General features: G+C 43.4%; 2 protein-coding genes across 3 annotated transcripts in view; one reads left to right on the plus strand and one right to left on the minus strand.

Annotated features, from left to right (window-relative positions):
- The window catches only part of LOC106037564 (uncharacterized), an 18,078-nt gene extending 11,197 nt beyond the window's left edge, over window positions 1–6,881 (minus strand). The window contains exons 1-7 of the mRNA XM_048057955.2: window positions 6,615–6,881; window positions 6,472–6,528; window positions 4,702–4,739; window positions 3,288–3,428; window positions 2,029–2,091; window positions 751–871; window positions 219–311 (exon numbers count right to left, since the gene is read on the minus strand). Coding sequence (XP_047913912.1) covers window positions 219–311; window positions 751–871; window positions 2,029–2,091; window positions 3,288–3,428; window positions 4,702–4,739; window positions 6,472–6,528; window positions 6,615–6,881 — 780 coding nt within the window. The remainder of the gene's footprint in view (window positions 1–218; window positions 312–750; window positions 872–2,028; window positions 2,092–3,287; window positions 3,429–4,701; window positions 4,740–6,471; window positions 6,529–6,614) is intronic.
- Window positions 6,527–23,483, plus strand: part of CHD1L (chromodomain helicase DNA binding protein 1 like) — a 22,881-nt gene continuing 5,924 nt past the window's right edge. The window contains exons 1-14 of one of the 2 annotated variants that reach the window (XM_067003896.1): window positions 6,527–6,548; window positions 7,715–7,827; window positions 8,628–8,734; window positions 9,999–10,113; window positions 11,585–11,616; window positions 13,711–13,792; window positions 15,305–15,467; window positions 15,796–15,951; window positions 17,049–17,141; window positions 17,631–17,727; window positions 19,168–19,241; window positions 20,309–20,419; window positions 21,877–21,991; window positions 22,429–22,582. In XM_067003896.1, coding sequence (XP_066859997.1) covers window positions 7,804–7,827; window positions 8,628–8,734; window positions 9,999–10,113; window positions 11,585–11,616; window positions 13,711–13,792; window positions 15,305–15,467; window positions 15,796–15,951; window positions 17,049–17,141; window positions 17,631–17,727; window positions 19,168–19,241; window positions 20,309–20,419; window positions 21,877–21,991; window positions 22,429–22,582 — 1,323 coding nt within the window. In that variant the 5' untranslated portion in view covers window positions 6,527–6,548; window positions 7,715–7,803. Of the gene's footprint in view, window positions 6,549–6,844; window positions 6,977–7,714; window positions 7,828–8,627; window positions 8,735–9,998; window positions 10,114–11,584; window positions 11,617–13,710; window positions 13,793–15,304; window positions 15,468–15,795; window positions 15,952–17,048; window positions 17,142–17,630; window positions 17,728–19,167; window positions 19,242–20,308; window positions 20,420–21,876; window positions 21,992–22,428; window positions 22,583–23,483 lie in introns of those variants that run through there. The other variant, XM_048057953.1, reaches the window with a different exon arrangement.

Genomic DNA, 23,483 nt, shown 5'->3' on the forward strand with positions numbered 1-23,483 from the left:
GAGATCAGTACAAGATACGGAAAACATCTGTCATAACTGAGATCTATCATCAACTGGCAAAATTTGTTAATCCTACTCATTACAAACCCGTATACTGCCTCTTATTACAAAAGAATTCACAGGCTTATGCTGAGGAGTTGGCCTTAAAACCTCCTTGCAGCAAGTTGTCCCAGTTGACCACTTGCAGCATGAACTGACAGCTAGACAAGGAAACTCACCACTTTGAACTCTTCTTTCAGGCACACTGGGATGCCATCTAGATGAGACAGGGTACATTTATTCCTGTAACGAGCAGTGGAGGCCTCAGCCATCTACACAGCAGGGAAAAAAAATTAAAAAAGTTGTATGTTAGATAGGTAGGCAGAGAGAGTTGAACTGAAAGTCATTACCAGTATCAGAACAGATACTGCAAATGGCTTTGTCAGGCTGCTTGCAAGCCAAATGATAAAGGTTTCTTTTTTCTTCCACTGTTTGCTGATGGGGCAAGCATTTACTGCTTAGAAGCATCTATGCCACATAAGCACATGAATCCTGGTTTAAAAATAGTAGCTCAGTAGAAAACAGATTGCCTTAATGCTAACTCGCTTTGCAGGAAGGGAAGCAAACTTTTTTTAGTCCTCAACACAAGGAAGAAGCAAAAAACATATTTTTTCTGTGCAACATATCAGAAGAAGAGCCTCTGCCCTTTCTAATGGATGCTACCACTCTTGGGGTGGCAGAGGCCCCTTTGCTACCAGAGGGGGTCATTACCAGCATTATTTGTTCCCGGTCCCATTGCACTATCGCTCTGAGTGGGGGCGTGGATTTGTCACAGTCCTCCAGCGTGGCAATGATGTTCTTTGCCACCTGAGATGGCGTCAGCTTCCCACTCCTACAGGACAGAAGTTGGGATCTTCATTACAAGGCCCCCCACACCACACCCACACACAGAGTTTGTCTCTCAGGTAGCAAGGCGGCACCTGTCACAGCTGTAACCAGTAACTAGATAATAATCTGTGTGTGGTGATGATTTCAACACAGTTGACACCAACACAAGAGGAGACACCCTTCCCCAAGAGGAGAACTTCCTCCACAACACCCCTCCCACCCTCAGAGTAGGGGCAGGAGCTGGTAGACTTGCTCAGATGTTCTTGAAACACCAGATAAGCAGGGAAGGACTTTATGGAGAGCCTTCAAGCTCTTCAAAGCCCAAGGTTATGAAACTGCCAGTACCATGAGCTTAAACAAGAGGACAGCCCATTTTATACAGGCTTCCCACTACAGAGAGGGGTCTCGGAGCAGCAACGTCATAACCCACCTTTAACAAAGAGGCCTTCCCTCCCTCCTGGCTATGTTAGCCCATGAACAGATCTGTCTCTGGCTGACACTGAAGCCTCACAGTCAGCATTCAGCTGTAACACCAGACTGCAGCGTCAGCCATTTGCTCCAAGGCCACAGCCCACTGGCAGGGGTGGCCCCTGAGGAACACGTGCCAGGAGTGCAGCAGGATTTATCTGAGCACTTCAGATCTGGCACACGTCCCAAAGGCAACCAGGAGTTACTGAGCAGCCAGCAGCTCACGGAACCTCAGAGTCAAGGATGTGCTTCCAGCTGCTCCCAAGCTGGACACAAGGACTGGGAAAACACAGCCAAACTGCTCACAGGAACACAAGCAGTTGGGGAATCAAGGTGTTCTTCAGAGACCCACAGTATGTGCAGCTTGCATCATCCATACGAACCTTTCTCACCTTCTCACTCACTTGTTTGGGCAAACAAAGTATGTAGAAATCTCTCCCAGAGGAGACCAACAATAAGCCAAGACAAACAGTATTTAAATATCCTTGCAGAGCTGGTAAGAGTTGTGCCAGCTCTCCCAGTTGGCTTTCCTTTGTTATTCTATTAGAGGGAAAGGACCGGAAAGGATGATGCTAAACAGAAGTACCTCAAGGACAATTCTAACAGGGAGATGCCTGCGAGCTCGTGGTGCAGCAGCAGCCCATGGCAGAGGAACACGTGAGACAGTTGTTCCCAGACTGTAATTTCACCTACCTGTAGCAGTCCAGGTAGTCTTTGATCCCTTTGAAGCTAAACCCTTTACTGGCAGAATCAGACCTGCAAAGAAAGGATTGAAAGGGCAACTGTGAACTGGCAAAGCCACCTCTGTTTTAAACTGCAGAATCCAGCATCAGTCCAACACAGGATGGGAATTGCCCACTTACAGGGCATCATCGGGACTGCTCATCTAAGGATTTTAGCTCACACTCTGTCAGACTCCTTGCACATATGCAGGGCGGTAAGTCCATTAAGGGTGCCACAGAAATAAGGGGTCAGTTTTGCTGACGTGTTCTAGTTGTTTCATATTTCTACTGCAATAAAGCAGTCACTAAATTGTTCAAAATTTATTCCAGGTTTACATTTGCAGCGTAAGGATCCATAATGTGCTATGTAGGGAAGAGGCAAGGTTCAAATAATTTGCCCTGTAGCACTCAGTGTATCACTAGTACAGCCTGGGACACAAGAACCAGAAGGCTGCACTCAGCCTGACCAATGCCTGCAGAAAATACTTTCCTTCCTCTAAAGTGAAGGCGCTGAATGTTATTCCATGCTCTAGCTTAAGAACTCAAGTGGGAAGCAAGCTTAGTGTTACTAAAAGCTCAAATATATAGAGAATCTACTCTCTGAGATGCTGGTGAAGCACAGCTCATAGACATCTTCAGTAACTTCTAGACAGGCCCACAGCTAAGAACAAAACCAGACGGGGAGAGCATTCATAGCCGTTCAGCTGCCCCCGTCTCAGCATCAGACCTCAGTGTGACACGTGAGCCTCAGTAACATTTCATCCCTAATCTGGTGAGATTTAATCAAGTACAGGCCACAGTGAAGAAGCTAAACAGGCTTTCTTGACGCAGCCTAAGTAACAAAGACTAATTTCTTGTGGGTTGTTTGCTTTGTACCCTGTGTTTCTTTTCTCCTCCCAGCAACTGCTGTTTTCTATTTGAGATTCCTTGCAGGCAAGAAACAGCACACCTGCAAATTCACCTACAGGATGTATGCATTGACTGGCCAACCACTAAGTATATCTACTCTAATAGTGCAAGCAGGCTTCCTGAAGCTAGCAGAAACTTCACATTGAATGCAACTACTGGTGATTTGTAAGTTACAAACAAAGAGGTGGCTGGCAGCACTATTTGTTTTGTAAAGTACCGTGACATGGAAAGAATTTTTAATCCAGATTACTGACAGTTTCTGGCTAATATAATGACAACATGTGTGTTCTTCCACTCCACTCTTAAACATCACCTACTCACCTTGCATCTATCAGCTGTTTCATAATATCCGAAGTGCTTTTAGCCTCAGACTTGTCTTCTGTAACCTCCGCAGCAACCTCCGGGATAAACGTGGGATCTTCACAAATGTCAAGAGAACGCATTAGAGACAAGTTGTGCATCCTGAAAGAGAGAGAGAGCTACTGCTAGAGTTTGCAAGCTCCACCATGACTAATTTTTCCAGACTGTTCAAAGTGAACTTTACCCAAGAACATTTTGTTGTAGCAGTCTGCTCCCACAGCAGGGAGTTGCAACAGTTACAAGATAATCTTTCACACCTTTCTAAACCCTTGCTGAAGACAGCACCAAATCTATTCTGCTTGCTTAATAGAGCCTCCTACCTCTTGACATAAGGCCAGCCAGCCTCCATAAACCCAGGCTGGGAAAGAAACAGTGAAAGTTTTCCCATTTGCTCTAATTAGATACATCACCGGCAGACCAAAAAAGACAGAAACAGAGAGAAAAAGGAAGACAAGAAGGCAGTCTGCACCATACATTCAAGCACTATCCCTGTAAAACCAGCACCTCTTCAGACTTTTCCGTGACCTGCCTCAACATAGCTTGTTTGCAACCAGATGTGACAGGGATTGAATCAGCATGAGTTCAGGGTTTGGAGTACACGTGAGTGAAGCATAGAAACCCAGACCATGTCACAGATATCAAGGAATGATCTACTGTATAACAGCAGTAAAGCTCGTCTGGGTTTGCTTTACTTAAAAAGTGCATACCCAAAGTAAAAATTCAGGGAGTACCAAGTGCGTTCAACACATTTCTCCATGTCCGGGATCTGCACAGATGACCTAGCAAATTATAGATGTAAGCCAAGGGAGAACGTGAGCTTCCTGACTACTGGCTTATAGTGCAACGTGCACCTGCAAGCACGGTTTCCAAATAAAAACATAAGTGAGAGGAAAGAAGAAAAGGTTACTCAAAACCAATGAATGTCTTTAAAAAGAACATATTAAAAACGCTGAACTTCATGTTCGGCTTCATTTTCCTGCTATTATTATTTTCCCACTGCTGGTGGTACACACTTTAGATTTGCAAAACCACAAGCTTTGAAAGAAAGACTGCTCTTTAGCAAGAACTTAGGAAGGCAAAGAGACAATCTGGTGAATTCAGTTTCTGTGCACCTGCCTGAGTGTGAAAAAGAGATAATTTCTTCAAGTAGAAGGACACCCAAACTAGAGTAGTTAAAAAAAATAATAATCTCATAAACCACTTCTATGAAATAATCTTTCTCACTCTTCACTCAAATTATGCTACTTCTCTGTTTGAAAAGGTAATCTCGGGTAACCTGTAATACATATGCAATGCAAGCACCTTAAAAAAAAAAAAAAAAAAGGAGAGAAAGAAAGAAAGAGAAGCATGGTAGGAGATAAAACTCCCCACTTACCTTACTAATAATGGCAGTAACAAGAACTGTCCAAAAGCCTAGAAGAACATAAGCAGAAACATTGGTTGGCCACAACTTTGACCTGAGGATCTTCCCCACAAGACAACGAATGCTGAGTGTGCTCACAATTGCTGCAGAACACCCTAGAGCATGCACTTGTATTTCGGGCCATAAACTTGTTCCGAAATGCTTTCCATCCTCCTCTCACACTCATAGAATCATAAGGACTGTATTTTCCAGCTCTCCTGCAGGGACATGCATTTGTCCTTCCCCAGCTCAGCCCCAGAAAGCCTGCACCTGCAGGCTGCAGCACTGTTGAGAGGCACCTATATAGTTCCCAACGGTTACTTTCTTCATGCTCTGGGCATACAAATAGTAGACAGGGCAGAAGCTTATTATTATTTCATTTATTCCCCTTGTCAGCATCTTTTCTGTCACCGTATGTACTCAGCTGCCCTGTAGAAGACACTCGGTCAGCTCCTGCAGTAAACAGAGTCAAACTGGAAAAGCATGAGAAATGTAGAGACTCCATGGTAGCAGGCAGCTGAAAACACTCTCTGAATACCTCGCTTCCCAATATAGCAATGCCAACAGTCCCAGGGTTATCAGCCTTGTTCTAGCATGCCTTAATAGCTCAAGAATGGACTTCCAAAACACATGAAAGGAGCGTGGCTCCAGTACTCAGTGCAAGTCTGAAGCAAGGCTCACATTCCTATATCCATGAAGTGACATGTTGCTTCACAAATTGCATAAAAATTACAGTCTCTTTTTGGAAAGGCATCGCTCCTAACCTGCATCCACTGTAATCTGCGACAGTAAGCACCTGTATGATGAGATTGGGAATGTATGTCCCCCCCTCCAAGGGGTGTATGTCAGGAAAGGAAACGAGCCCAGGGTTGCACAGCAGATGCAGCCACAAAGCAAAAGATCAGAAGATATTCTGGTTAGCGTATCCTGGAACAAACTGCTCATGAGATAAGCTCACCATCCTCTCAGCAACTATGTCGCAGCCCCCTGCTATCTTTCACTCCAGGCCCAACCAGCTGCCAAGCTCTGGAACAAGTCACACTACTGAAACAGGACTTCTGCCTATAACCTCAACACCGCCTCAAAGCAAAAGGCTGAGCAGCGGCAGGGACAGCCAAACCCGGCCGTCCCAGAGAGGACAACATCACTGGTCCCTGCAGAGGGAAGGAGATATTTCCTCTCGTGAATGTACTGCCTGGCGGCACTCGCACCTGCTCCAGAGCCCTCCTCCGCCTCCTCCTGCACAACTGCCAGGGCAGAAACAAACCCACAGGCTGGAGGGCATGCCAGCACCCGGGAAAATAGGAGCGCTGTTTACAACAGCTGTCCGCAGCCTCCTCGTGAAAGCCACACTCAGAGGGGCTGAAGGACCTGAATTCCTTTATGTCTGAGGGAAATCTACACTGTGGCTGCTCTCTGTTTTGGGCACCTGAACGGAGGGCGTGAAGGTGGCGAAGAGCCTTCACTTCAGAGAGCAGCTCCGCGCCCGCAGCATCCCACCACAACTAGGGGACACACGGCACCCCAAAACACGCAGAGAAAACGTTCCTATAAGGAATCCCTTACAAAGCACGTCTCTGTCCTTACACCACGACCTCCTCGGGCTTCCCCGTGCTGTTACAGCCCTGCTACCCCACCCGGTGACAGACCCCCGGCCCCGGGGGCAGCCGCCGCCTCCTGACGGCTCCCCCGGCGGCGGCGGACATTTTGTGCCCCGCCGGCCGTGCCCGCGCCCCGACTCACCGTGTTGACCGCATGGCTGAAGAGGCGCAGCCAGAAGCCGCACAGCCGGGGGGCCCACTGCGGAGAGGAGGCGAGAGGTGAGCTCCGGGACCCGCTCCCCGCCGCCCACCCGCCCCGGCTCTCCCCACACCCCCGCTGCTCACGGTGTCCCGCGGAGGGCTGCGGGCTGCCGGCCGGCCCGGCTCCCGGCGCTGCACCACGGCGGCGGCGATGCCCGTGTGCCGCCGTACGCAGCACAGGTACACGGCGGCGGGCAGCGCCGTGAGGGGCAGCAAGAGCAGCGGCAGCAGCGCCATCGCGGCCCTTCTCCGGCAGCCGGCTCCCCGGTAAGGCGGCGGGGCGGTGCTCGGGTCTCGTCCCGCCCGCAGCCGGCCCCCCGGGGGCTCGCCCCGCCTGCGGGGTGCCGCCATGTCGCGGTTCTGCCCGGCGCCTCGGCGCCCTGACGGGGAGCGGGCGGCAGGGCCCGGCGTGGAGGAGGAGGAGGTTTATCGGTGGGGTCTCACAGGTCAGTGCGGGGGGCTCGGTGCCGGCATTCGTCTGCCGGTGGGGTTTTCTGTTCCCTGAGGGCTTGTGAGTTATTCCTGCCCCTGTGCACTCGCCCTACTCTCACATTACCCCCGGGGTAAAGCTGTGGTGCAGCATCATTAATCTCAGTACTTAAGTCCAGGTATAAAAAAAGATCTTGAAGATTCCAATTTGACTCGTTTTGTGTTTGTTTTGATACACCGTGCCCAATAATAAGGCTTGCTCTGCAATGGTGCTAGCTGCAGCCATCTACACTTGGGATCTGTCGAGCTGGAAAGCATCTTGTTGAAATGCGATTATTATACTATAGTAGTTTGTTACAAATATTTCCAAACTAGTAGCTTAAAGAGGGTTTTGAATATGCGTTTGCATATTTTAAAAAAGTGGCTGGAGGTGAAAGTGAAGCTATCCTTCAGGCATGCAGAGTGGCAGCTTAATTATCAGATCGCATTCCTTGTACAGGCCTTTGTACTGACTTTAGGGCATTTTTATGCATACAAGTTCCTGAATATGGTTGAAATGAATGAATTTGCTGTGACACCAGTGTCTCTGCTACTCTGCAGGGTAAAACAGCTCCTGATAAAAATTTGTGTGACTTTCCTATAAGGCAGTTGGTTGGCAGAAGGTCCGGTCTGTGCAGGACCTGTTTCTGGTGGCTTCAAGCTGTGACAGTGTATTGCATGGCTATGTAACTTTAACAAATTGCTTTTATTCCCAGGCATTAAGCTTCGTCCGTATCAAATAGAAGGTGTAAACTGGCTGGTGCAGTGTTACAAGGTCCAGCATGGCTGTATCCTTGGCGATGAGATGGGTCTCGGGAAGACTTGTCAGGTATGTCGCCTTCTTCTTCTGAAAAATTAGGTCTGCCCAACTTTTTAGCTCAGTGTTTCTGCATGATGAAGAGAAGCACCTAATGATTGGTCAGTTAAGCAGCCACATCCTAAAGTCCTTTCACAAAAGACAGAGCTCTTTCTTTTGTTCTGGAATCACTTAAAACCCCTATTAGGACCTGAGTAACATTCCAAAAAAAAATCTTTGGGGAGGGTTGTAGAAAGATGAGTGATCATTTTACACAGACATATGAATGCATAATTCATAGTGTGTGTGGAATTAACAGATAATACACAGTCAGTATGGAGGCAATGATGTAGTTTTGATGCACCTGCAGCAAGACGATTTTTGAATTTCTCAACGTGTGGATTAAAGTTGAGTACAGACAAATTTTTCAGAGTATTTTTGTTTTTTTTTTCTTATGCTTTTTTTTTTTAAATAAGTTTTTTAATGGGATTCAGTTTTGTCAGAGAATGAATGTTTGTGCTTTGGTTCTGCTGATGGTGTTCAATGAGTTTTAAATAACAAACTGGTAGTTTTAGAAAGTGATGTATAGTAGATCTTCTCTGTGGCTGTGGGAGAAAGGTCTTTGGAAAAAGGGTTCCAGATATTGAGGTCATGTTTTAGGCCCTAAGCTTTTATGGCATTGATGCTGGGTCTCGCTTGGTATTCTCTTAGGCCTGCTTTGTGCTAGAGACCCTGTAGGAATCGGCTACAACGTTCAAGAAGGAGACAGTTTATGCACGTTCACACATTTTCTGTTTAGCAAAAAAAAAAAAATCATTTCCCTTGCCTTCTAGACTATTTCTCTACTTCTTTACTTGACCAAAAAAGTAACGAACAAAGAGAGATTTCTGATACTGTGTCCTTTGTCTGTTCTGAGCAACTGGAAGGAAGAACTGGAGAGGTAAGTTTCAGCAGTTGACCCACTCATATTCTTGCTTGAAAAGTTACAAAGACTCTTCAAATATGTTCAGTCTAAGAATTTCCTTCCTTTCAAAAGGAATAAAAGTTTTAAGGGAAGCTACCAAACCAATAAATCAATGCAAACACCACTTGTATTTGATGCATTGCCCTTATGGTGCTGTGATATACATGAATTCATCCATCTTAAAGCATTGGATGACTTTCAGTACAAATGCCCCCACTAGCTGCTTGTTTTTTGTTTTCTAACCCAATCCCCCATGCTCAGCCTCTCTTAGACAAAATCTGCTGAAGACAGCCAGGATTCTGTATGATGAAAGGTAAGACCCATGCTGAATAGTGTGTTTCTTGGCATGCTCACACATACATCTAAAATATATTACATCTGTGCATGTAACCCATCTTCACTGAGGTACAGTGTCTGGGCTGATAGCACATTTGCTATGCCCAGAATCTGTATATTTTAAGCTGGAGCCTTAACATTGCTTTTAAGAAGAGTTGCTGAAAGTTAAAGATTAGAACAGATGCATTTCTGCATGGTTGTTGAGAAATGCTGTGTCAGAATCTGAACTCATTGAGGTTAAATTTTGAAGTGAGCTGGCTTGATTTGGGTAGACTTGCAGTTGGAATAGTTGGGGAAAAGCTTAATGTGGTGTACGTCAACAGTGAACAGCTATCCAGGAGGAACACTAGGCTGGTATTAGTGGTGGGATTAAGTGAGGAAGAATTTTACAGTCCCAACTCATCTTCCATAGAATTGGTTTTATCTTCTATTTCTCTATGAGGGATAGATGTTTTGAGGCCCTAGCTTGGAAATAGTTGCCGCAGACATTTTTTACTTTTGTTTTAACTGCCTGTGGGTCAATTATTTGGTTCCAGCTGGAGAAACTGCATTCATTCACCTGCTTCTCACAAGTTTTTTGAGTTCAGAATAGCAGATGGACCATGATGGACTGGTTTTCCATCGTCTGTGCTGAACTTTGAGACCTAGGAGAAAGCAGTTTATATGGAACTTCTCCAAACCAGAACCAGCAGCTGAGGTTCCAAGCTGAGATTCAAGTTAATCAGGAAGGGGTTAGATTCAAGAGCTGAGATCCAGCCAAGTATCACAGGAGGGTAAGGTGTTTGGACAGGAGGTTCTCATTATCTCTGTGCTATCCAAGTTTGACAATGGGGTCCAGGATCTTAAACATGAAAGAATGATCTTGTCTCACTTTTTTTTTTTGCTATCTTTTTCTTGACAACAGGTTTGCTCCAGGTCTCTCCTTTGTGACATATGTAGGCAACAAGGAAGAACGACCCAAGCTGCAGCAGAATCTGAAAGAGCAATCTCACTTCCATGCGCTCTTAACAACATACGAGGTACACAGTGCCTTTGTCGCTTGAAAGGAGGGCTCAGGTTTTTCCTTGCCTTTTTCATTCCGTTGTACAGCTCAGCTCTTGTTCTCTGTACTCATCTCTGATCTTCCTCAGTGATTCTCTACTCTGTAACCCACTTCCTCCACTTAGATAAGTTGCTGCAGTTTTCATGTCCCTAAGATAATCTAATTTAACCCTGGCTGTATCACAACTTGAGTAAAGAAAACAGAAACACCCTTAACTATTGCTATGTGGCAGCTGCATTGCCTTTCTATGTTTCCTTACAGACCTTCAGTATTTAATAGAAACGTACACGTGTGATATTTATTAAGATTCTATTAATCAGGCAACACAGGAACACTTTGAAAGAGCTTGCCTGTGTTTGTATCCTCTTCAACATGCCCTACTCAGATAAAACTCTCATTCTTGGACTGTAAAATGATGAGGTTTCTATTACAATTGACAGGACTTTGGGCTGAATCTGGTCAGGACTCTCTGGTGAAGGTCCTGTCCTGCTCTAGACTGACCCAGTAGGGTTGCTTCCTTGTTCGCTGCTTTAGACTCTGCATGGCCTGGTGCTCAGTTGTGTGAAGCGGGGTAAAAAGCTTAATTTTTCTCTGATGAATCAGTCCCACTCAGGTGTTACTTCATATCAGTACTTCAATTTTACTTTAACAGTCTCTTAACAAACACACCAACCAATTTGAAATTAAGTGAAAAAGCATCTTACAGATTCCTTTTCCCCTCTGATCTCCTTTTCCCTTTGCCTTCTCACTTTCCCTCTCCAAGTATTTTACCATTTTCTTCCTCTGGGAGCTGTGACCTGTGCTGATCTCTCTCAGCCTGCATCTGTTTTCACACTACACAAGCAGGAGTGCAGTGATAAACCTTGTCCTGAATGTGATAGGTGGAGGTGCATTTACTGAACCAAGCCTGACAAAGTGATCAACTGTATGGAGATATTCTTTTAGCTAGTGTTTTTCTCATCTCTGTTGTTCTAATGATAAAATTATGTGCTTTTAAAAGATCTCTTAAGTGACACGATTTCTCTTCCTCTTTGAATCTGAAGTTGGGCAAACGATGTGAGCATTTAAGGATATTAGCGGGTCAGATTAATCCTCTGAAGCATGTTTTTGCTTAGAAAGATTGTAATGCTGAAGGTGTGTGGTGTTTCTTACAGAGTGAGAAGGATATGAACAAACTTTACAGACTTGAAGAATGTTTATGACACCTGTAAATTTCCATTAATTCTCTGAGATTTTACTGCTGATGCTTTGCCAGAGAAGCATTAAAATGTAAGGTCACAACAGCTTGTGGTTACAATAGCTGTTATGTATCTTTCCTTAGGTAGTAACTGACTTCATTCCACTCTGCTGTATTTCGCCATAGTTTACAAGTAGACATAAAAGATGATCTGTTGTAACTGATGTGTTAACTTAAGCCATAAGTAACGATTCATTTCCTTTCATTGCAGATTTGTCTGAAAGATGCAGCATTTCTCAAACTGTGAGTCTGGTTTTAATTTTTTTCAAATTTAATTCTGCAAGTCTGTCAGACATTTCTGAAGCGTATGTTTATTTGTGTGCAAGATCCTACGCTTGTACCACAAGATCCAAAGATGCTCTTTAGTTATGATTAGAGCTTTGGCTGTACCACGTTTCAGTGAAGGATCCTTAATGTCAGTTAAGATGTATCTGAACTTCTGCCAAGGACAATTCTCAAGCCAGTTAACTCAGAATAACATGATATATAGCAGCTTATAGCAGGATATTAAATATCAGTCCAGAAGATAGGCGTTTAGAACAGACGCGATCTTCAAAAGCTCCAGATTATAAAGGTATTAGATGAAAATTTACTTAAATTGACCTGCGTTATACCATGGTACTTGTGCTAATACCATATCCTGAAATTTATTGCCTCTTGCCACCAGTCAGAGCTGTGGAGGGCTTACGGAGCATTGTGCTTTCTAGCAAGACTCATTATACAGCTTAAATTCAGCCTGCAGGAAGTACTGTCACGGTCATGCAGGATTTTACAGACACATGAAATGGGGAGGAATCTTCATATTTTTTTAGTAATGGCACAAATGCCTTGTGATAGTGTTAAGTGCTGTGACAAATGCTGGGGGCAGTCAGATACCATCAATAGCTCAGGATCTTTGTAGGAGCAGAAATCCAGCAGTCCCCACAACACCGTTTTGGATCTTAGCAGTAGCCAGGCCCACAGGGGGGCACCCTGTTGTTTTTCTGCAAAGCGCCTGCCTTGGCCATTGCTGGAAACAGGAGGTTGTGTTGGGTGAACACATGGTAGAAGCCAGGCCATATGAAAGGTAGCCATGGGCATGGTGTCCTTATAGTTCCATGTCATGTCCTGTGCTGCTGCATATAATTCTATTTATTTTACATCGTAGCCCTAATGTGTAGTAGACAGGGAGAGCAAGGGACTAGCCCTAGTACCAGCTCCAGTGCAATTTACAGGTTCCAAGGCTAGCACATAATGTCAAAGCTGTGTCACTCAACAATTTTTCCCTTCTATTATTCCTTCTGAAAAAGGTAGCTGCTAATAAGTTGTGCCTTGTCCTGTGTAGGTCTTGGAACGCATTGTAAAGGTGGGTCAAAGTTACACCCCACGATCACCGCTCCTTACAAGCAGTGTAACGATAAAAATAAGTGGAGCAAAAGCCCTACTGTAATGTAATGGACGGAGGGATCAGACTCTGCACCTGAATTTCTGCCATGTTTCACACTGCAGCGTCCCCTCTGCACTTCAGTTGCTGAGCCTGCAGGGACATTTGACCATCCTAGCAGTGGAGATCCACTCTTAAATAGCAAAAAGAAGAATCAAGGGGAAAGAAGAGCTATGGGGAGAATATAGATCTATGTGATGCCAACCCTTGTATTCCATTGGGAAGAGAGGGGTGTGGGTAAGAAGAGCTGGATGGTCATGGTTTCCCTCCCCTGCATACCCATCAGCCAGATCTGACCGCGTGGAAGTTATTCTGTGATGTGGAAGTTGTAACTCTAGTGATAAGCAGGAATGAGCTGAAAAGATCTGGAGCTTGTATCAAGCCCAGTGGATCTACTAGGTTGCCAGTGATTCTGCAGCCTGGACAATGAGACTCTGCATGTGCCTGTATCAAGCCCAGATTAAACTGAAGTGCCTGGCTTGGGTGATTTGCAAAAGGTTTGTAATGCCTCTGCCATCACTAGCCTACCATTGCTGCTTTCTTTTGCACAGGTGCAGAGGCCTAGTTTTATGTCTTTTTCCACGTGATAAACCTTGAATGTTTGATGCACTTGTAGCGTATGTCATTTTTCCCACAGAAATGGAGGGTGGAGAGAGAAACAACAAATTCGAGTGAACTTACTCTAGTTATGATTTCAGAAAAACTCATCCAGGCTGTAGCTAAGAAGCTGTGTTGGCTCTTGAAAAGCTGTGAATTCCTTCCACCCTCCCACCCCTCTTGTGATTCTTGCACGTGGTTCATGGTGTGAGAGCATCTTGAGTTCAGCCAAGTAGAGGCACCACTTATTTCAGTCTTTTTGCACTGACAATGATTTGTCTGCACCTAACTGAAGATGCTGCTTTGTTTGTTCACAGTTTTAACTGGGCTGCCTTGGTTGTAGATGAAGCTCACAGACTGAAAAATCAGAGCTCTCTGCTTTACAAGACACTTTCTGAGGTAAAATAACTCATCCATCTTTTAGCATCTGAAGATTTTTCTCTTCACAATAGGATACATATTCTCCATTTGTTCCTCTGTGTATTTTATTAAGCTCTGGGCCACAACCATTTTCCATGAGAACTGGTGAAGAGATTCCCATATTTAGTGGCAGATAGACAAGAGCCTATCGCGTTGGCCTTGTGTGGACATGGGCAGTGTTTGGAGCTTGTCTCTTATTGTGGTTCGTGTCTGTGCTTGACAAGTTGGAGCAATCTGAGAGACCACAAAATGTAAAGAAACTACGTGTAGCACTGAACCACAGCTATGCTACTGAAGCAATAGAAGTCTGACTGATGTAGGACGTAGGACGGTATGAAGTGACAAAGAGGCTATCTCCAACCTTGTCTAGTTGGTAGGACCCTGAGTCATGAACTGTTGACTTCCATTGTCTCACTTAATAGAGCCACCATTGTTTATTGAAATTAGTAGAATTGCTCTAACTTCCCTTGGGCTGTCCCAGGTAAGAAAGCATCCCTGCTTTCTCATGAATGAAATGAATGTGTGTGTGAAGGATTCTTGTCATGGCAGTGAAGCATGGACGTTACGTCTGGACTGGCAGCAGCAACAACGAAATACAATACTTTTATGAATATTTTTTAAATTACATTCCTGAAAGTCTTATCTTCTGAATATATTTTCCAAGATGGCTGTATTTCAGGACAGTTGAAAAGAAATAGAAGTAATTCACTTTACCTCTCCTAATGTATTACTAAATACATTAGTATTTATAATATTACTAAATATAATATTAAATATAATAAATAGAATAGAAATATATTTAATATACATTACATATATTATATAATATATATTATGTATTGTATAATAATATATTATGTGTGTTTATATATAATAAACAAATATATAATAATATATAGTATTATAAATATAACTATATTAAATATTAAATATAATAAATATAGTATAGCTAAATATAATATTACTAAACTTGAGAAAAGACTTGCATTCTTTCAAAGGCAACCGTATTCCCCAAGTACCTTTACACAGGTTACCGTAAGCAGCATGGATCAGATAATGGCACTGATTGTCAGAGTTAGTCAGAAAATACAAATGGGTGTGATCTTTTGCAGTTTCATTTCACTGACCTATTCTGGCAGCATTTTCTAGTCATCTCTAATTACTTAACAGTGAGTATGCAGTATTTGACTGTAGGAAGCACGGATGTGGGAATTTTAATGATGTCGCTTTTGCACTTTGTTCTTGTTTTGCTATGCCATTTTCCTTGCATTGATGCTATCCTGCTCAGTTTGGTGGAGCTGTTTGACTCTCACACCATACCATATGTTGGATGGGTTTGGCAGAAGTTTGCAGCATTCCACAGGCATTTATGTGCCACCTCTCATCTTGAGGTTAAGCATAAAAGTGGTGTGGGTGGAGTTGTACATTAAGTAACTTTTCATTTTCAGATACCCTCTCCTAATCATTCTGTTTTGCTGTTCGTTCTTTCAGTTCTCAGTAGGCTTCAGCGTGCTACTCACAGGCACACCAATCCAGAACAGCCTCCAAGAACTGTACTCCTTACTCAGCCTTATTGAACCTGACATTTTTCCTAGGGAACAAGTGAAAGCATTTGTGGAGTATTACCAGGCAATTGAAAAGGAGAGTGAGACAGGTAATTAATAAGCAATGCTGTATTTGAATCAGAACCAGCCATTATCTTGACTGGGAGGCAGGCATGTTGTGTTCCCTTTATTTGCATTTTTTAATGCTAGTTTTAAAATGAAGCCACTAAAAGTAATGATTACTTATCTTAATGTAGCTCTTAAGTACTTCAGGTGTGCAGCTGTCTTTTGTTTCGTCTGTGAAATTGGGCTTGAACCATTTCATTAATACATGTAAGGTTCCTTTGTACATTTATTTTGGAAGTATAATTGCTGAAGGTGCTGCATAAATTACTTATGCTTAGTTCAGTAATCTCTTTTTTCCCTGATTCTGAATAGCCAAAGAATTGCACAATCTTCTGCAGCCATTTTTGCTTCGAAGAGTCAAGTCTGAGGTGGCTGCAGAGCTTCCGAAAAAGGTCGAAGTGGTTCTGTACCATGGCATGTCAGCTCTGCAGAGGAAGTACTACAAAGCTATTTTGATGAAAGATCTAGGTAAGTGAGGGTTTTGTACCCTGTCAGTTGATTTGGGGGCTGTTTGATTCATCATAAGTTAAAACCATGAAATAAGAGACATATGGATCTAGAGATGGTTTTTGGCAGGACTAGGGAGGGTCAGCCTGTAACTAAAAATCTTATCTCCAGGTAATCCTGTTCCTGTCCCTTGTTTTTGTGTTCAAACAAAAAGGTTATGTAGGACATTTTAGATCTGTGGATCTCTACAAATTTTCCAGTAGTAATACAGATGCTGTATGGCGTACTGAAAACTACTGGATGTAGATTTGAGTGTCTTAGGAAACCACAGGACGATATAGATGCTGCAGCTACAGACCCTTACCATAACAGCTCTCTCCTTGGTACTTGGTATACAAACTAGCTGTAACAAAGTAATCTGAGGTATGAGAGCTAAAGTATTTGCTTCTCTCTGAAATCCTCATCTTCCATCAATGCATAATGCATCATATGGTTTGCTAGTGCCTTTGTGCTATATGGAAAATACAACTGGTAGGATGGAGAGCCTTTGTTCTTCTAGGGCTAATGCCTGGTGCTTCAAGGAGCCACCATGCTTTGCATAAACACCACCATGCAAGCTGAGTCTTCTTCTTCTAAAGTCAGCCTATGTGCATATCTCTTTGTTTTCCCCTCAAAAAATACATTCCCTATTAACTTCCTGGAAGTCTTTACTGTGCTGTATTACTTTTTTGTTGTTGTTGGAAAATTCAGATGAACTGCACCAAATTACTTTCACTATTTCTGATTATTTCTATATCTGTAATGTACGCTTTGAACAACATCACTGACACTTTCCAGGGAGTCCAGAAAGTTCCAGGGATTTTGACAAGGTGGAGTAGTTTTCATCAGGGTCTTATTTCTAAAGGCTTGCTCAAAAAAAAGAGAAAGTGAGGGAAATTTTATTTGGCTTATGAAAACAGGTATGTTAATCTTGAGATTGAAATCCAGATGCAAAAGTTATGCACAAAGTGTTACTCCAGTGCTGAAGCAGTGTAGAGCAGTGTTCAGGTGTTCTCAGTCGCACAATGGTGAAGGTGAGCTTTCCTGCTCTATTCTTTTTTCTGTGCTCTTTGTTCCAGATGCATTTGAAAGTGAAACAGGAAAGAAAGTAACACTTCAGAATGTCCTAAGTCAGCTTCGGAAGTGTGTTGCCCACCCATATCTTTTCAATGGTAAGAAAACACTCTTCTCTCTTTTGAAATAGAAAGAAATTCTTCTCTCTCTCTTTTTTTTTTTTTTTTTTTGTGTACACATTGATTTTCTATAATTGCTTGGCAATGTAATGCTGAGAAGAAGGAAGTAGTAAACAGCGTTGTACTTGGATCAGAACCAGCTGTGAGTTTGTGACCAGTTCCAACATACGACAGCTCATCAGTGATGAGGAATAAAGTAGAGGCCTGTGAAGCCTCAGTTTTTTACTTTAGTTCTCCACTTGATTTCTTGTGTCTTCTCTCACTTAAACTATGAAATCATATTTAACTTTATCAAGTACTTCCTAAAGTAACAAGGGCGTTCTTAATAGACAAAGACCACTCACTTTTCAAACAAACATCCTGGGGGTCTGCTCGGCAGTAGTTGGCAGTGCAGACACTTAGAGCTTGACCACTGAGTTGATACTCATAGGGTATTAGGTCTACCTCTGAAACTCCGTTCTGTTCCAGGTGTTGAGCCAGAGCCCTTTGAGATTGGAGACCATATTGTTGAAGCCAGCGGCAAGCTGTGTTTGTTGGATAAACTCCTTTCCTTCTTGTATGCTGGGTATGTCATGCTGGGGTGAGGAAGATAAGGTGGGATTGACATAGGGAGAAAAGGTAAATGAAGAAGAACTGCTTTAGGTAGCCATATATTGTGCAGACTATTCACCACATCACAAGCACTGCCCTATTTAATGCATGCTGCTGAGTACCACAAGGAAGTCATTTCTTTACAAGGAGCTGCATTACAGACTGTAGAGGAATCTCAAAGATTTTTGTATCTACCCTTTAAACATTTCTCGAAACATTTCACTGTCTCTCTCACATGTTCTCATGTAATGCCAAATTTATCCTGGGAACCTGAGAGAATATACATATGACGTGGTTTTCAGCATATCTGGTTTGATTGAGTTTCCTGAGAGTAGCTTCCGATGCATCATCAGTTCAGTTCCTTTGCACTACCATGCCTCTTTTAGCTCAGGAGGCAGAATACATAGTGAGCATGAAAAGAAAATTTGTCTGGACTAAAATCCAAGAATAAGCTGAAATTTCAGCTTTGAGAACAGTATTCAGAACTTCTGATCTTTAGCTCTGGTGACTTCAGAACCTGGAACCCAAAGACATTGGGTATTTCCCTCCAGCTCTCAGATGGGAGACAAATCAAACCACAGTTCGTGTTCTTGTGCAGTCTGCAAATTGGTGCCTCCTTCATGATACACAAATTCTACCTGCTCTCATATTTGGGCTGCAGTTCCCCTCTGACTACTTCCCAAAGCACAGAGCTTCAACAGACCTTAGGAAGTTCTGATGTGGTAGTGGAGGGCTTCATCCTCCTGCTGTACAGCGTGCTGTGAGTGGATGTGTCTCTCCTTTGGCCACACGGACAGCCCTGTGTGACTTCTGGACTTGATAATGTCTGTGTTCTCTTTGACTGAAGCCTGATTTAAACAGAGCACTCTTAACACTGTCTGAGGCTCGGAGCTGGAGGAGAGGAAAATTGATTTCCCACTTAAATGCTGTCTGCAGTTGTGTATAATCTTTGACGGTTGTTTGCTGTGCTGTCCCAGAGATGCTGATACTATATTTTCCCAGTGTGTAAGATAGTTTGTGGTATGTCATTTGAGAACTGTCTGGTGTGGCGGGTCATGTCGTGAGGAAGAGCTCATGTTGAAGCTGAGGATCCTTTTAGACAGGGTTCTTTGGGCCCTCACCAGGGTGTATTCAGCCAGCAGCAGTGCTATGCCAGAGCCTTGTTACCAGTCTGTGACTCCACACTCTACACATGGCAACTGATGATGGCAAGTGAGGCTGACTGGTTACATCTGGATGTGGGGCTGAAAATGTGGTGAGGGAGTTGGCAGTGACTCTGTGAGTCTTGGTGTGCAGTTGTGGCGAGCCCTTGCTGTGGAACAGTGGCTGATTAAGCTGTTTTAACTGCTCTGCTGCTCTGTGAAATGCTGTCACAGTGTGTTGAGGCCTGTGATGTCCCACATTTTTCTTCCAGTGGCCATCGTGTCTTGCTGTTTTCTCAGATGACTCAACTGCTTGACATTCTGCAAGACTACATGGATTATAGAGGTATGGTCTGTGCACTTCGGCAGCAGAGGGCTTATATGAATGATCTCTGCCATATACTGTTCCTCTGTTTGGGCTGATCTGCCTGGGGTGGAGAAGGGACTGTGATGGGTATTTATTGCTTCGTAGTAGATACCCTAAGCTGTATCCGCACAGTTGTTTGTGAGTTGGAAGGAGCTGAGTTTCTCTCTTTGCTGTGCTGCCTGCCTGTAATGAACTTGCACTTCAGTGTTGTTCTTCAAAGTAGCTTCAGCTTTGGTTCCTTGATAAAATGGAGCTAACAGATGGCAGGGTATCAAAGTTTCATTACATACCTATCTTCAGTTATATACCTGAATCGTGAAGTATTTACACTAAAGGCAGTAACTCTCGGTTCAGTTTGTCCAGTACTGAACACAAATTGTGCCACATTCATACCAGGAAATTAGTTTTTGATTAAAACAGTTGTTGGCAGTGGGGCCCCAACACGCCTGCTTTGGCAAGGTTACCAAAGTGTTCTTGGGACCTTTTCTTTTGTTTCAATCCACATGGCTCCATGCCTACTTAGGATTTCCCATGAAAGAGGCTTTTGTTTGGTGTTTATGGTTTTGGACAACTAATAATGCAATAAAAAGCCAAGTCTAAGGCCATATCCTGTGCTGCTTGCTCACAGGAAAGCACACACTGAAGGCAGGAGGGCGTTTGTATTAGGAAGATCTGATGGTTGTTGGCCTGTATTGTGGGGCCAGCAGCCAGCACAGCATAGTCTGAAATGGGACTTTGTGATAATGTTCTTTTAGTTTGCCTTTCAATTTCCCCATCTAGTTTCCACACAGTAAATTAAATGCTAAGAATTTCTGCTTCAGATTGACTGTTGACAAAGAGTAATTTAGCTGAATCTGGAAGTTAGGGTTACTACTTCAGTTTATACAAGGTTTAACTGGAAAAGAACAAAGGGGTTGAAGCGGATGAAATTCAAATCAAGGCAGGAGGATTTGGCGTAAGAAGTCAGTGAGCCTATGGAGAATGAGGTAAGCAAGTGGGAGCATAGACAGAATTTCAGAAACATAATTTTTTGTTTGTTTGGATAGGCTACAGCTACGAGCGGCTGGACGGGTCTGTCAGGGGTGAAGAGAGACACCTTGCCATTAAGAACTTCGGTCAGCAGCCCATCTTTGTCTTCCTGCTGAGCACCAGAGCAGGTAAGTAAGTAAGTAAGAGACAACCCCTGCCTTGTTCCTGCACTCTTCTTTTGTTCTCTCTGGCAAGAATTCAGGGTGTTCTGAGTCCTGCAGACGCTGTTCGTATGGGGGATTTTTGAGGGAGACTTGACACATCCTGAACTTGGGTTTTCTCACCTAGGACATCTGGTTTCTGTGTTTTCCTTTCAACAGCTGATGCCAAGATACTTTTCATGTTGCAGCCATTTGAGTTACTTTTTTATTCTAAGCCCTATGCCTGTCCCTGTGCCAGGTTAAGCTTGAGGAATCTCACCAGCATTTTATTTCTGCAAGCGCCAGACTTTAGGCAGGAATAGACTTCCTTTAGGTAAGCTGGTGGAATTGCTTCTTGGGTTTCCTGAACATGGATGTGCACTCTAGCTGTCAGACAGGCTCAAGCGAGAGCCTCTTACCATCCAGAGACTGCAGAGAACACCATGGGACTGCCATCTGTGCTTCTTCCCTTCTCAGTTCTTCCGGCAGATCTGGATCTTCTACGTCTACACAGTTTCAGACTTCCCTGTATCTATTCAGACAAGCACTCTCATCCAGAGAGAGGATCAACACTGCTTGATCTCGAAAGTCAAACTCAGTCTAGGTTAAGTTACTTTTTCCTGCACAGTGCTATGGGCAGGGCATCTTGTATCCAGCTGGAAACAGCTGTGCTAGCAGTATTTCCATCCTTGTTATGTTAAGGGCAGAGATTTTCAGGTGCACAACTCTCTCCACTTGCAGGGATATTCTGATTATTGTGAATCGCTTGGCATGAGCAGGAAGGAATGTACTTCAGCAGGTTTCCCCTCTTTAGCTATAGTATGCTGTCAGATATTAAAAAACAAACAAACAAACAAAAATGTATTTTTTTCCTTTCATTCCATGAGCGCCCAAACTCTAACCTCAGAAACTTTTTAAGTCATGTAAACACCTAGGCTCTGGTTATTGTGTAGTTGGGCATGGTGTTTTTCACTGTTTCAGCTGTCAGTTTTGCCAGTTGCCTCTATGCTGCAGCCAAATCATGACTTGGGCAGTCTTTTATAGCCTCAGTGAAGGCAGTCCTCGCTTCATTAGTCTTCCTGCCAGCTGAATAATGTCTGTGATCATTAGTCTTAACAACCAATCCCCTTTGCATTGGTTCACTCGCATCCTCTCTTCTCCTATTCTCCTCCTCCTCTCCTCCTCCTTTCTTCTTTTCCCCTTTACAATGCACAGTACAACTCCTTTCTGGGCTGTTTCAGAAAGCTGGAATCACAGGTAAGTATAGAAATACTATGTTTATCCATCTCTTTGGATCATTGTGAGACTCAGGCTTGGGGTTGAGAGATGGATCGAATTTGATGTAGTTGATCAGATCTGACAGAACCTTGCATAGCATAAATTCTCCAGCTGCACCTTTATTTTCTGCTGGTGACATATTTTGTGATCTTCTTCTTTGTTCATAGGTGGAGTTGGCATGAACCTGACAGCAGCAGATACAGTTATTTTTACTGACAGTGATTTTAACCCACAAAACGACTTGCAAGCAATAGCGAGAGCTCACCGGATTGGGCAGCACAAGTGAGAAATGTTGCTACTTCTTGTTTGGTTGCTGAATCTCTCGGTCTTTCAGTAATTCTTTCCGTATCCATAAGCAACTGAGGGTTAAAGTACAATAGATTGAATGTCAAAGAAAGAGCAGAGAAGATATTTATGTCTTTGTTTTTTCATGCAGTCTTGTCCTTGTCATGTGTCTAGGGTGCGAGCTTTGTAGATTTGACATATTTGAGGGAATGTGGAGGATTTCCTGCACTGCTGCAGTGAGCATTGGTCTTGTGTCAAGAAGTAGTTGTTTCAGCGTTAAATTTCTTCTGACTGCCTTTGTTCATTTTGCTCTTGCCTTTTTGTTCCTACCAAAAGATTGGGTTAGGGATAGTGTTCTGTGCAAGGAAAGAGCTTAACAGCCTTAGTGCACCCCAAAAAAAGAAAATAATAAGAATTTTCTTGAACTTTTGAAGGCCTGTAAAAATTATCCGCTTGATTGGGCGAGATACAATTGAAGAAATAATCTACCGAAGAGCTGCTTCCAAGCTTCGGCTGACAAATGCCATTGTAGAAGGAGGCCAGTTTGCTCTGGGAGTACCCAAGCCTCAGGGAGCAGCACAGTTACAGGTAAAATAGAACTATAACCCTCAGTTTGACTCCAGTAACGTCTGGAAATGCCAGTGTTTCTTGATTTTTGTATGATATGAACCTATTAAAACATTTATATTTTGGGGGAGATTTGTGTTGACATGACAGATGTGTCCTAGAAACCAAATTTATATTCTAGGTCCAGACATGATTTGAAATTTGAAGACAGTTCTTAGAATTTTGAGGTGTATCCATTGTGTAAAAGGTGTGTGTTTTCTTGGTGAAGAGGGGAAGGCAGAACCTCTCTTGTACTACTTGTATATTTTTAATTATGACAGGTTTAAAATGGAAGCTGACTCATTGTTTCTAGGAACGTATCCGTCTCTGTTGCTTTTCTCTCAAAAACAGAGCTGATGATAAGCACTTTGTCAGCTTTTGGTTGCTAGTCTGAAACTTGCTCGACCTTCTGTTGACCTCCTGGCAAATAAAATATCTCAGGAGTCAGGGCGTGATTTATATTTCTGACCTGAAAGCTGAGGTTTTGGCTGAGAACTTGGGTTGAAAACATCAAGCAAAGTGAAACTGGGGGGAATGTATTCCCCTGTATGCAGCTTAACCTAGAAAAGGTTTGGAATTAGTGTATCCTTTCCCCCTGCCACCCTTTACCTCTCCATCAACATGTATCTCAGCAATTACAGTTTCCACGGGAGAAGTGGAACTGAGCCCATAGGAAATTCCATGCTGATATTTTTCTCTCCATTCATTTTTGTAGGTTATAAACTTATTTTTTTCTTCCCCTCCCAACAGCCAATAGGCCTGGACCTTTTGGCTGTGAGAAAAGCTGCTTGAATGCCATCAGGATAACGCTGTTTTGTTATTTAGCCTGTGGAGAAAAATGACCTTTCGAGTCTGGATGAGAATGTTTGAGGGAGTTGTGCTA

This window comes from Anser cygnoides, chromosome 1 (genome assembly GCF_040182565.1).
Source record: "Anser cygnoides isolate HZ-2024a breed goose chromosome 1, Taihu_goose_T2T_genome, whole genome shotgun sequence".
NCBI classification, from domain to species: domain Eukaryota; kingdom Metazoa; phylum Chordata; class Aves; order Anseriformes; family Anatidae; genus Anser; species Anser cygnoides.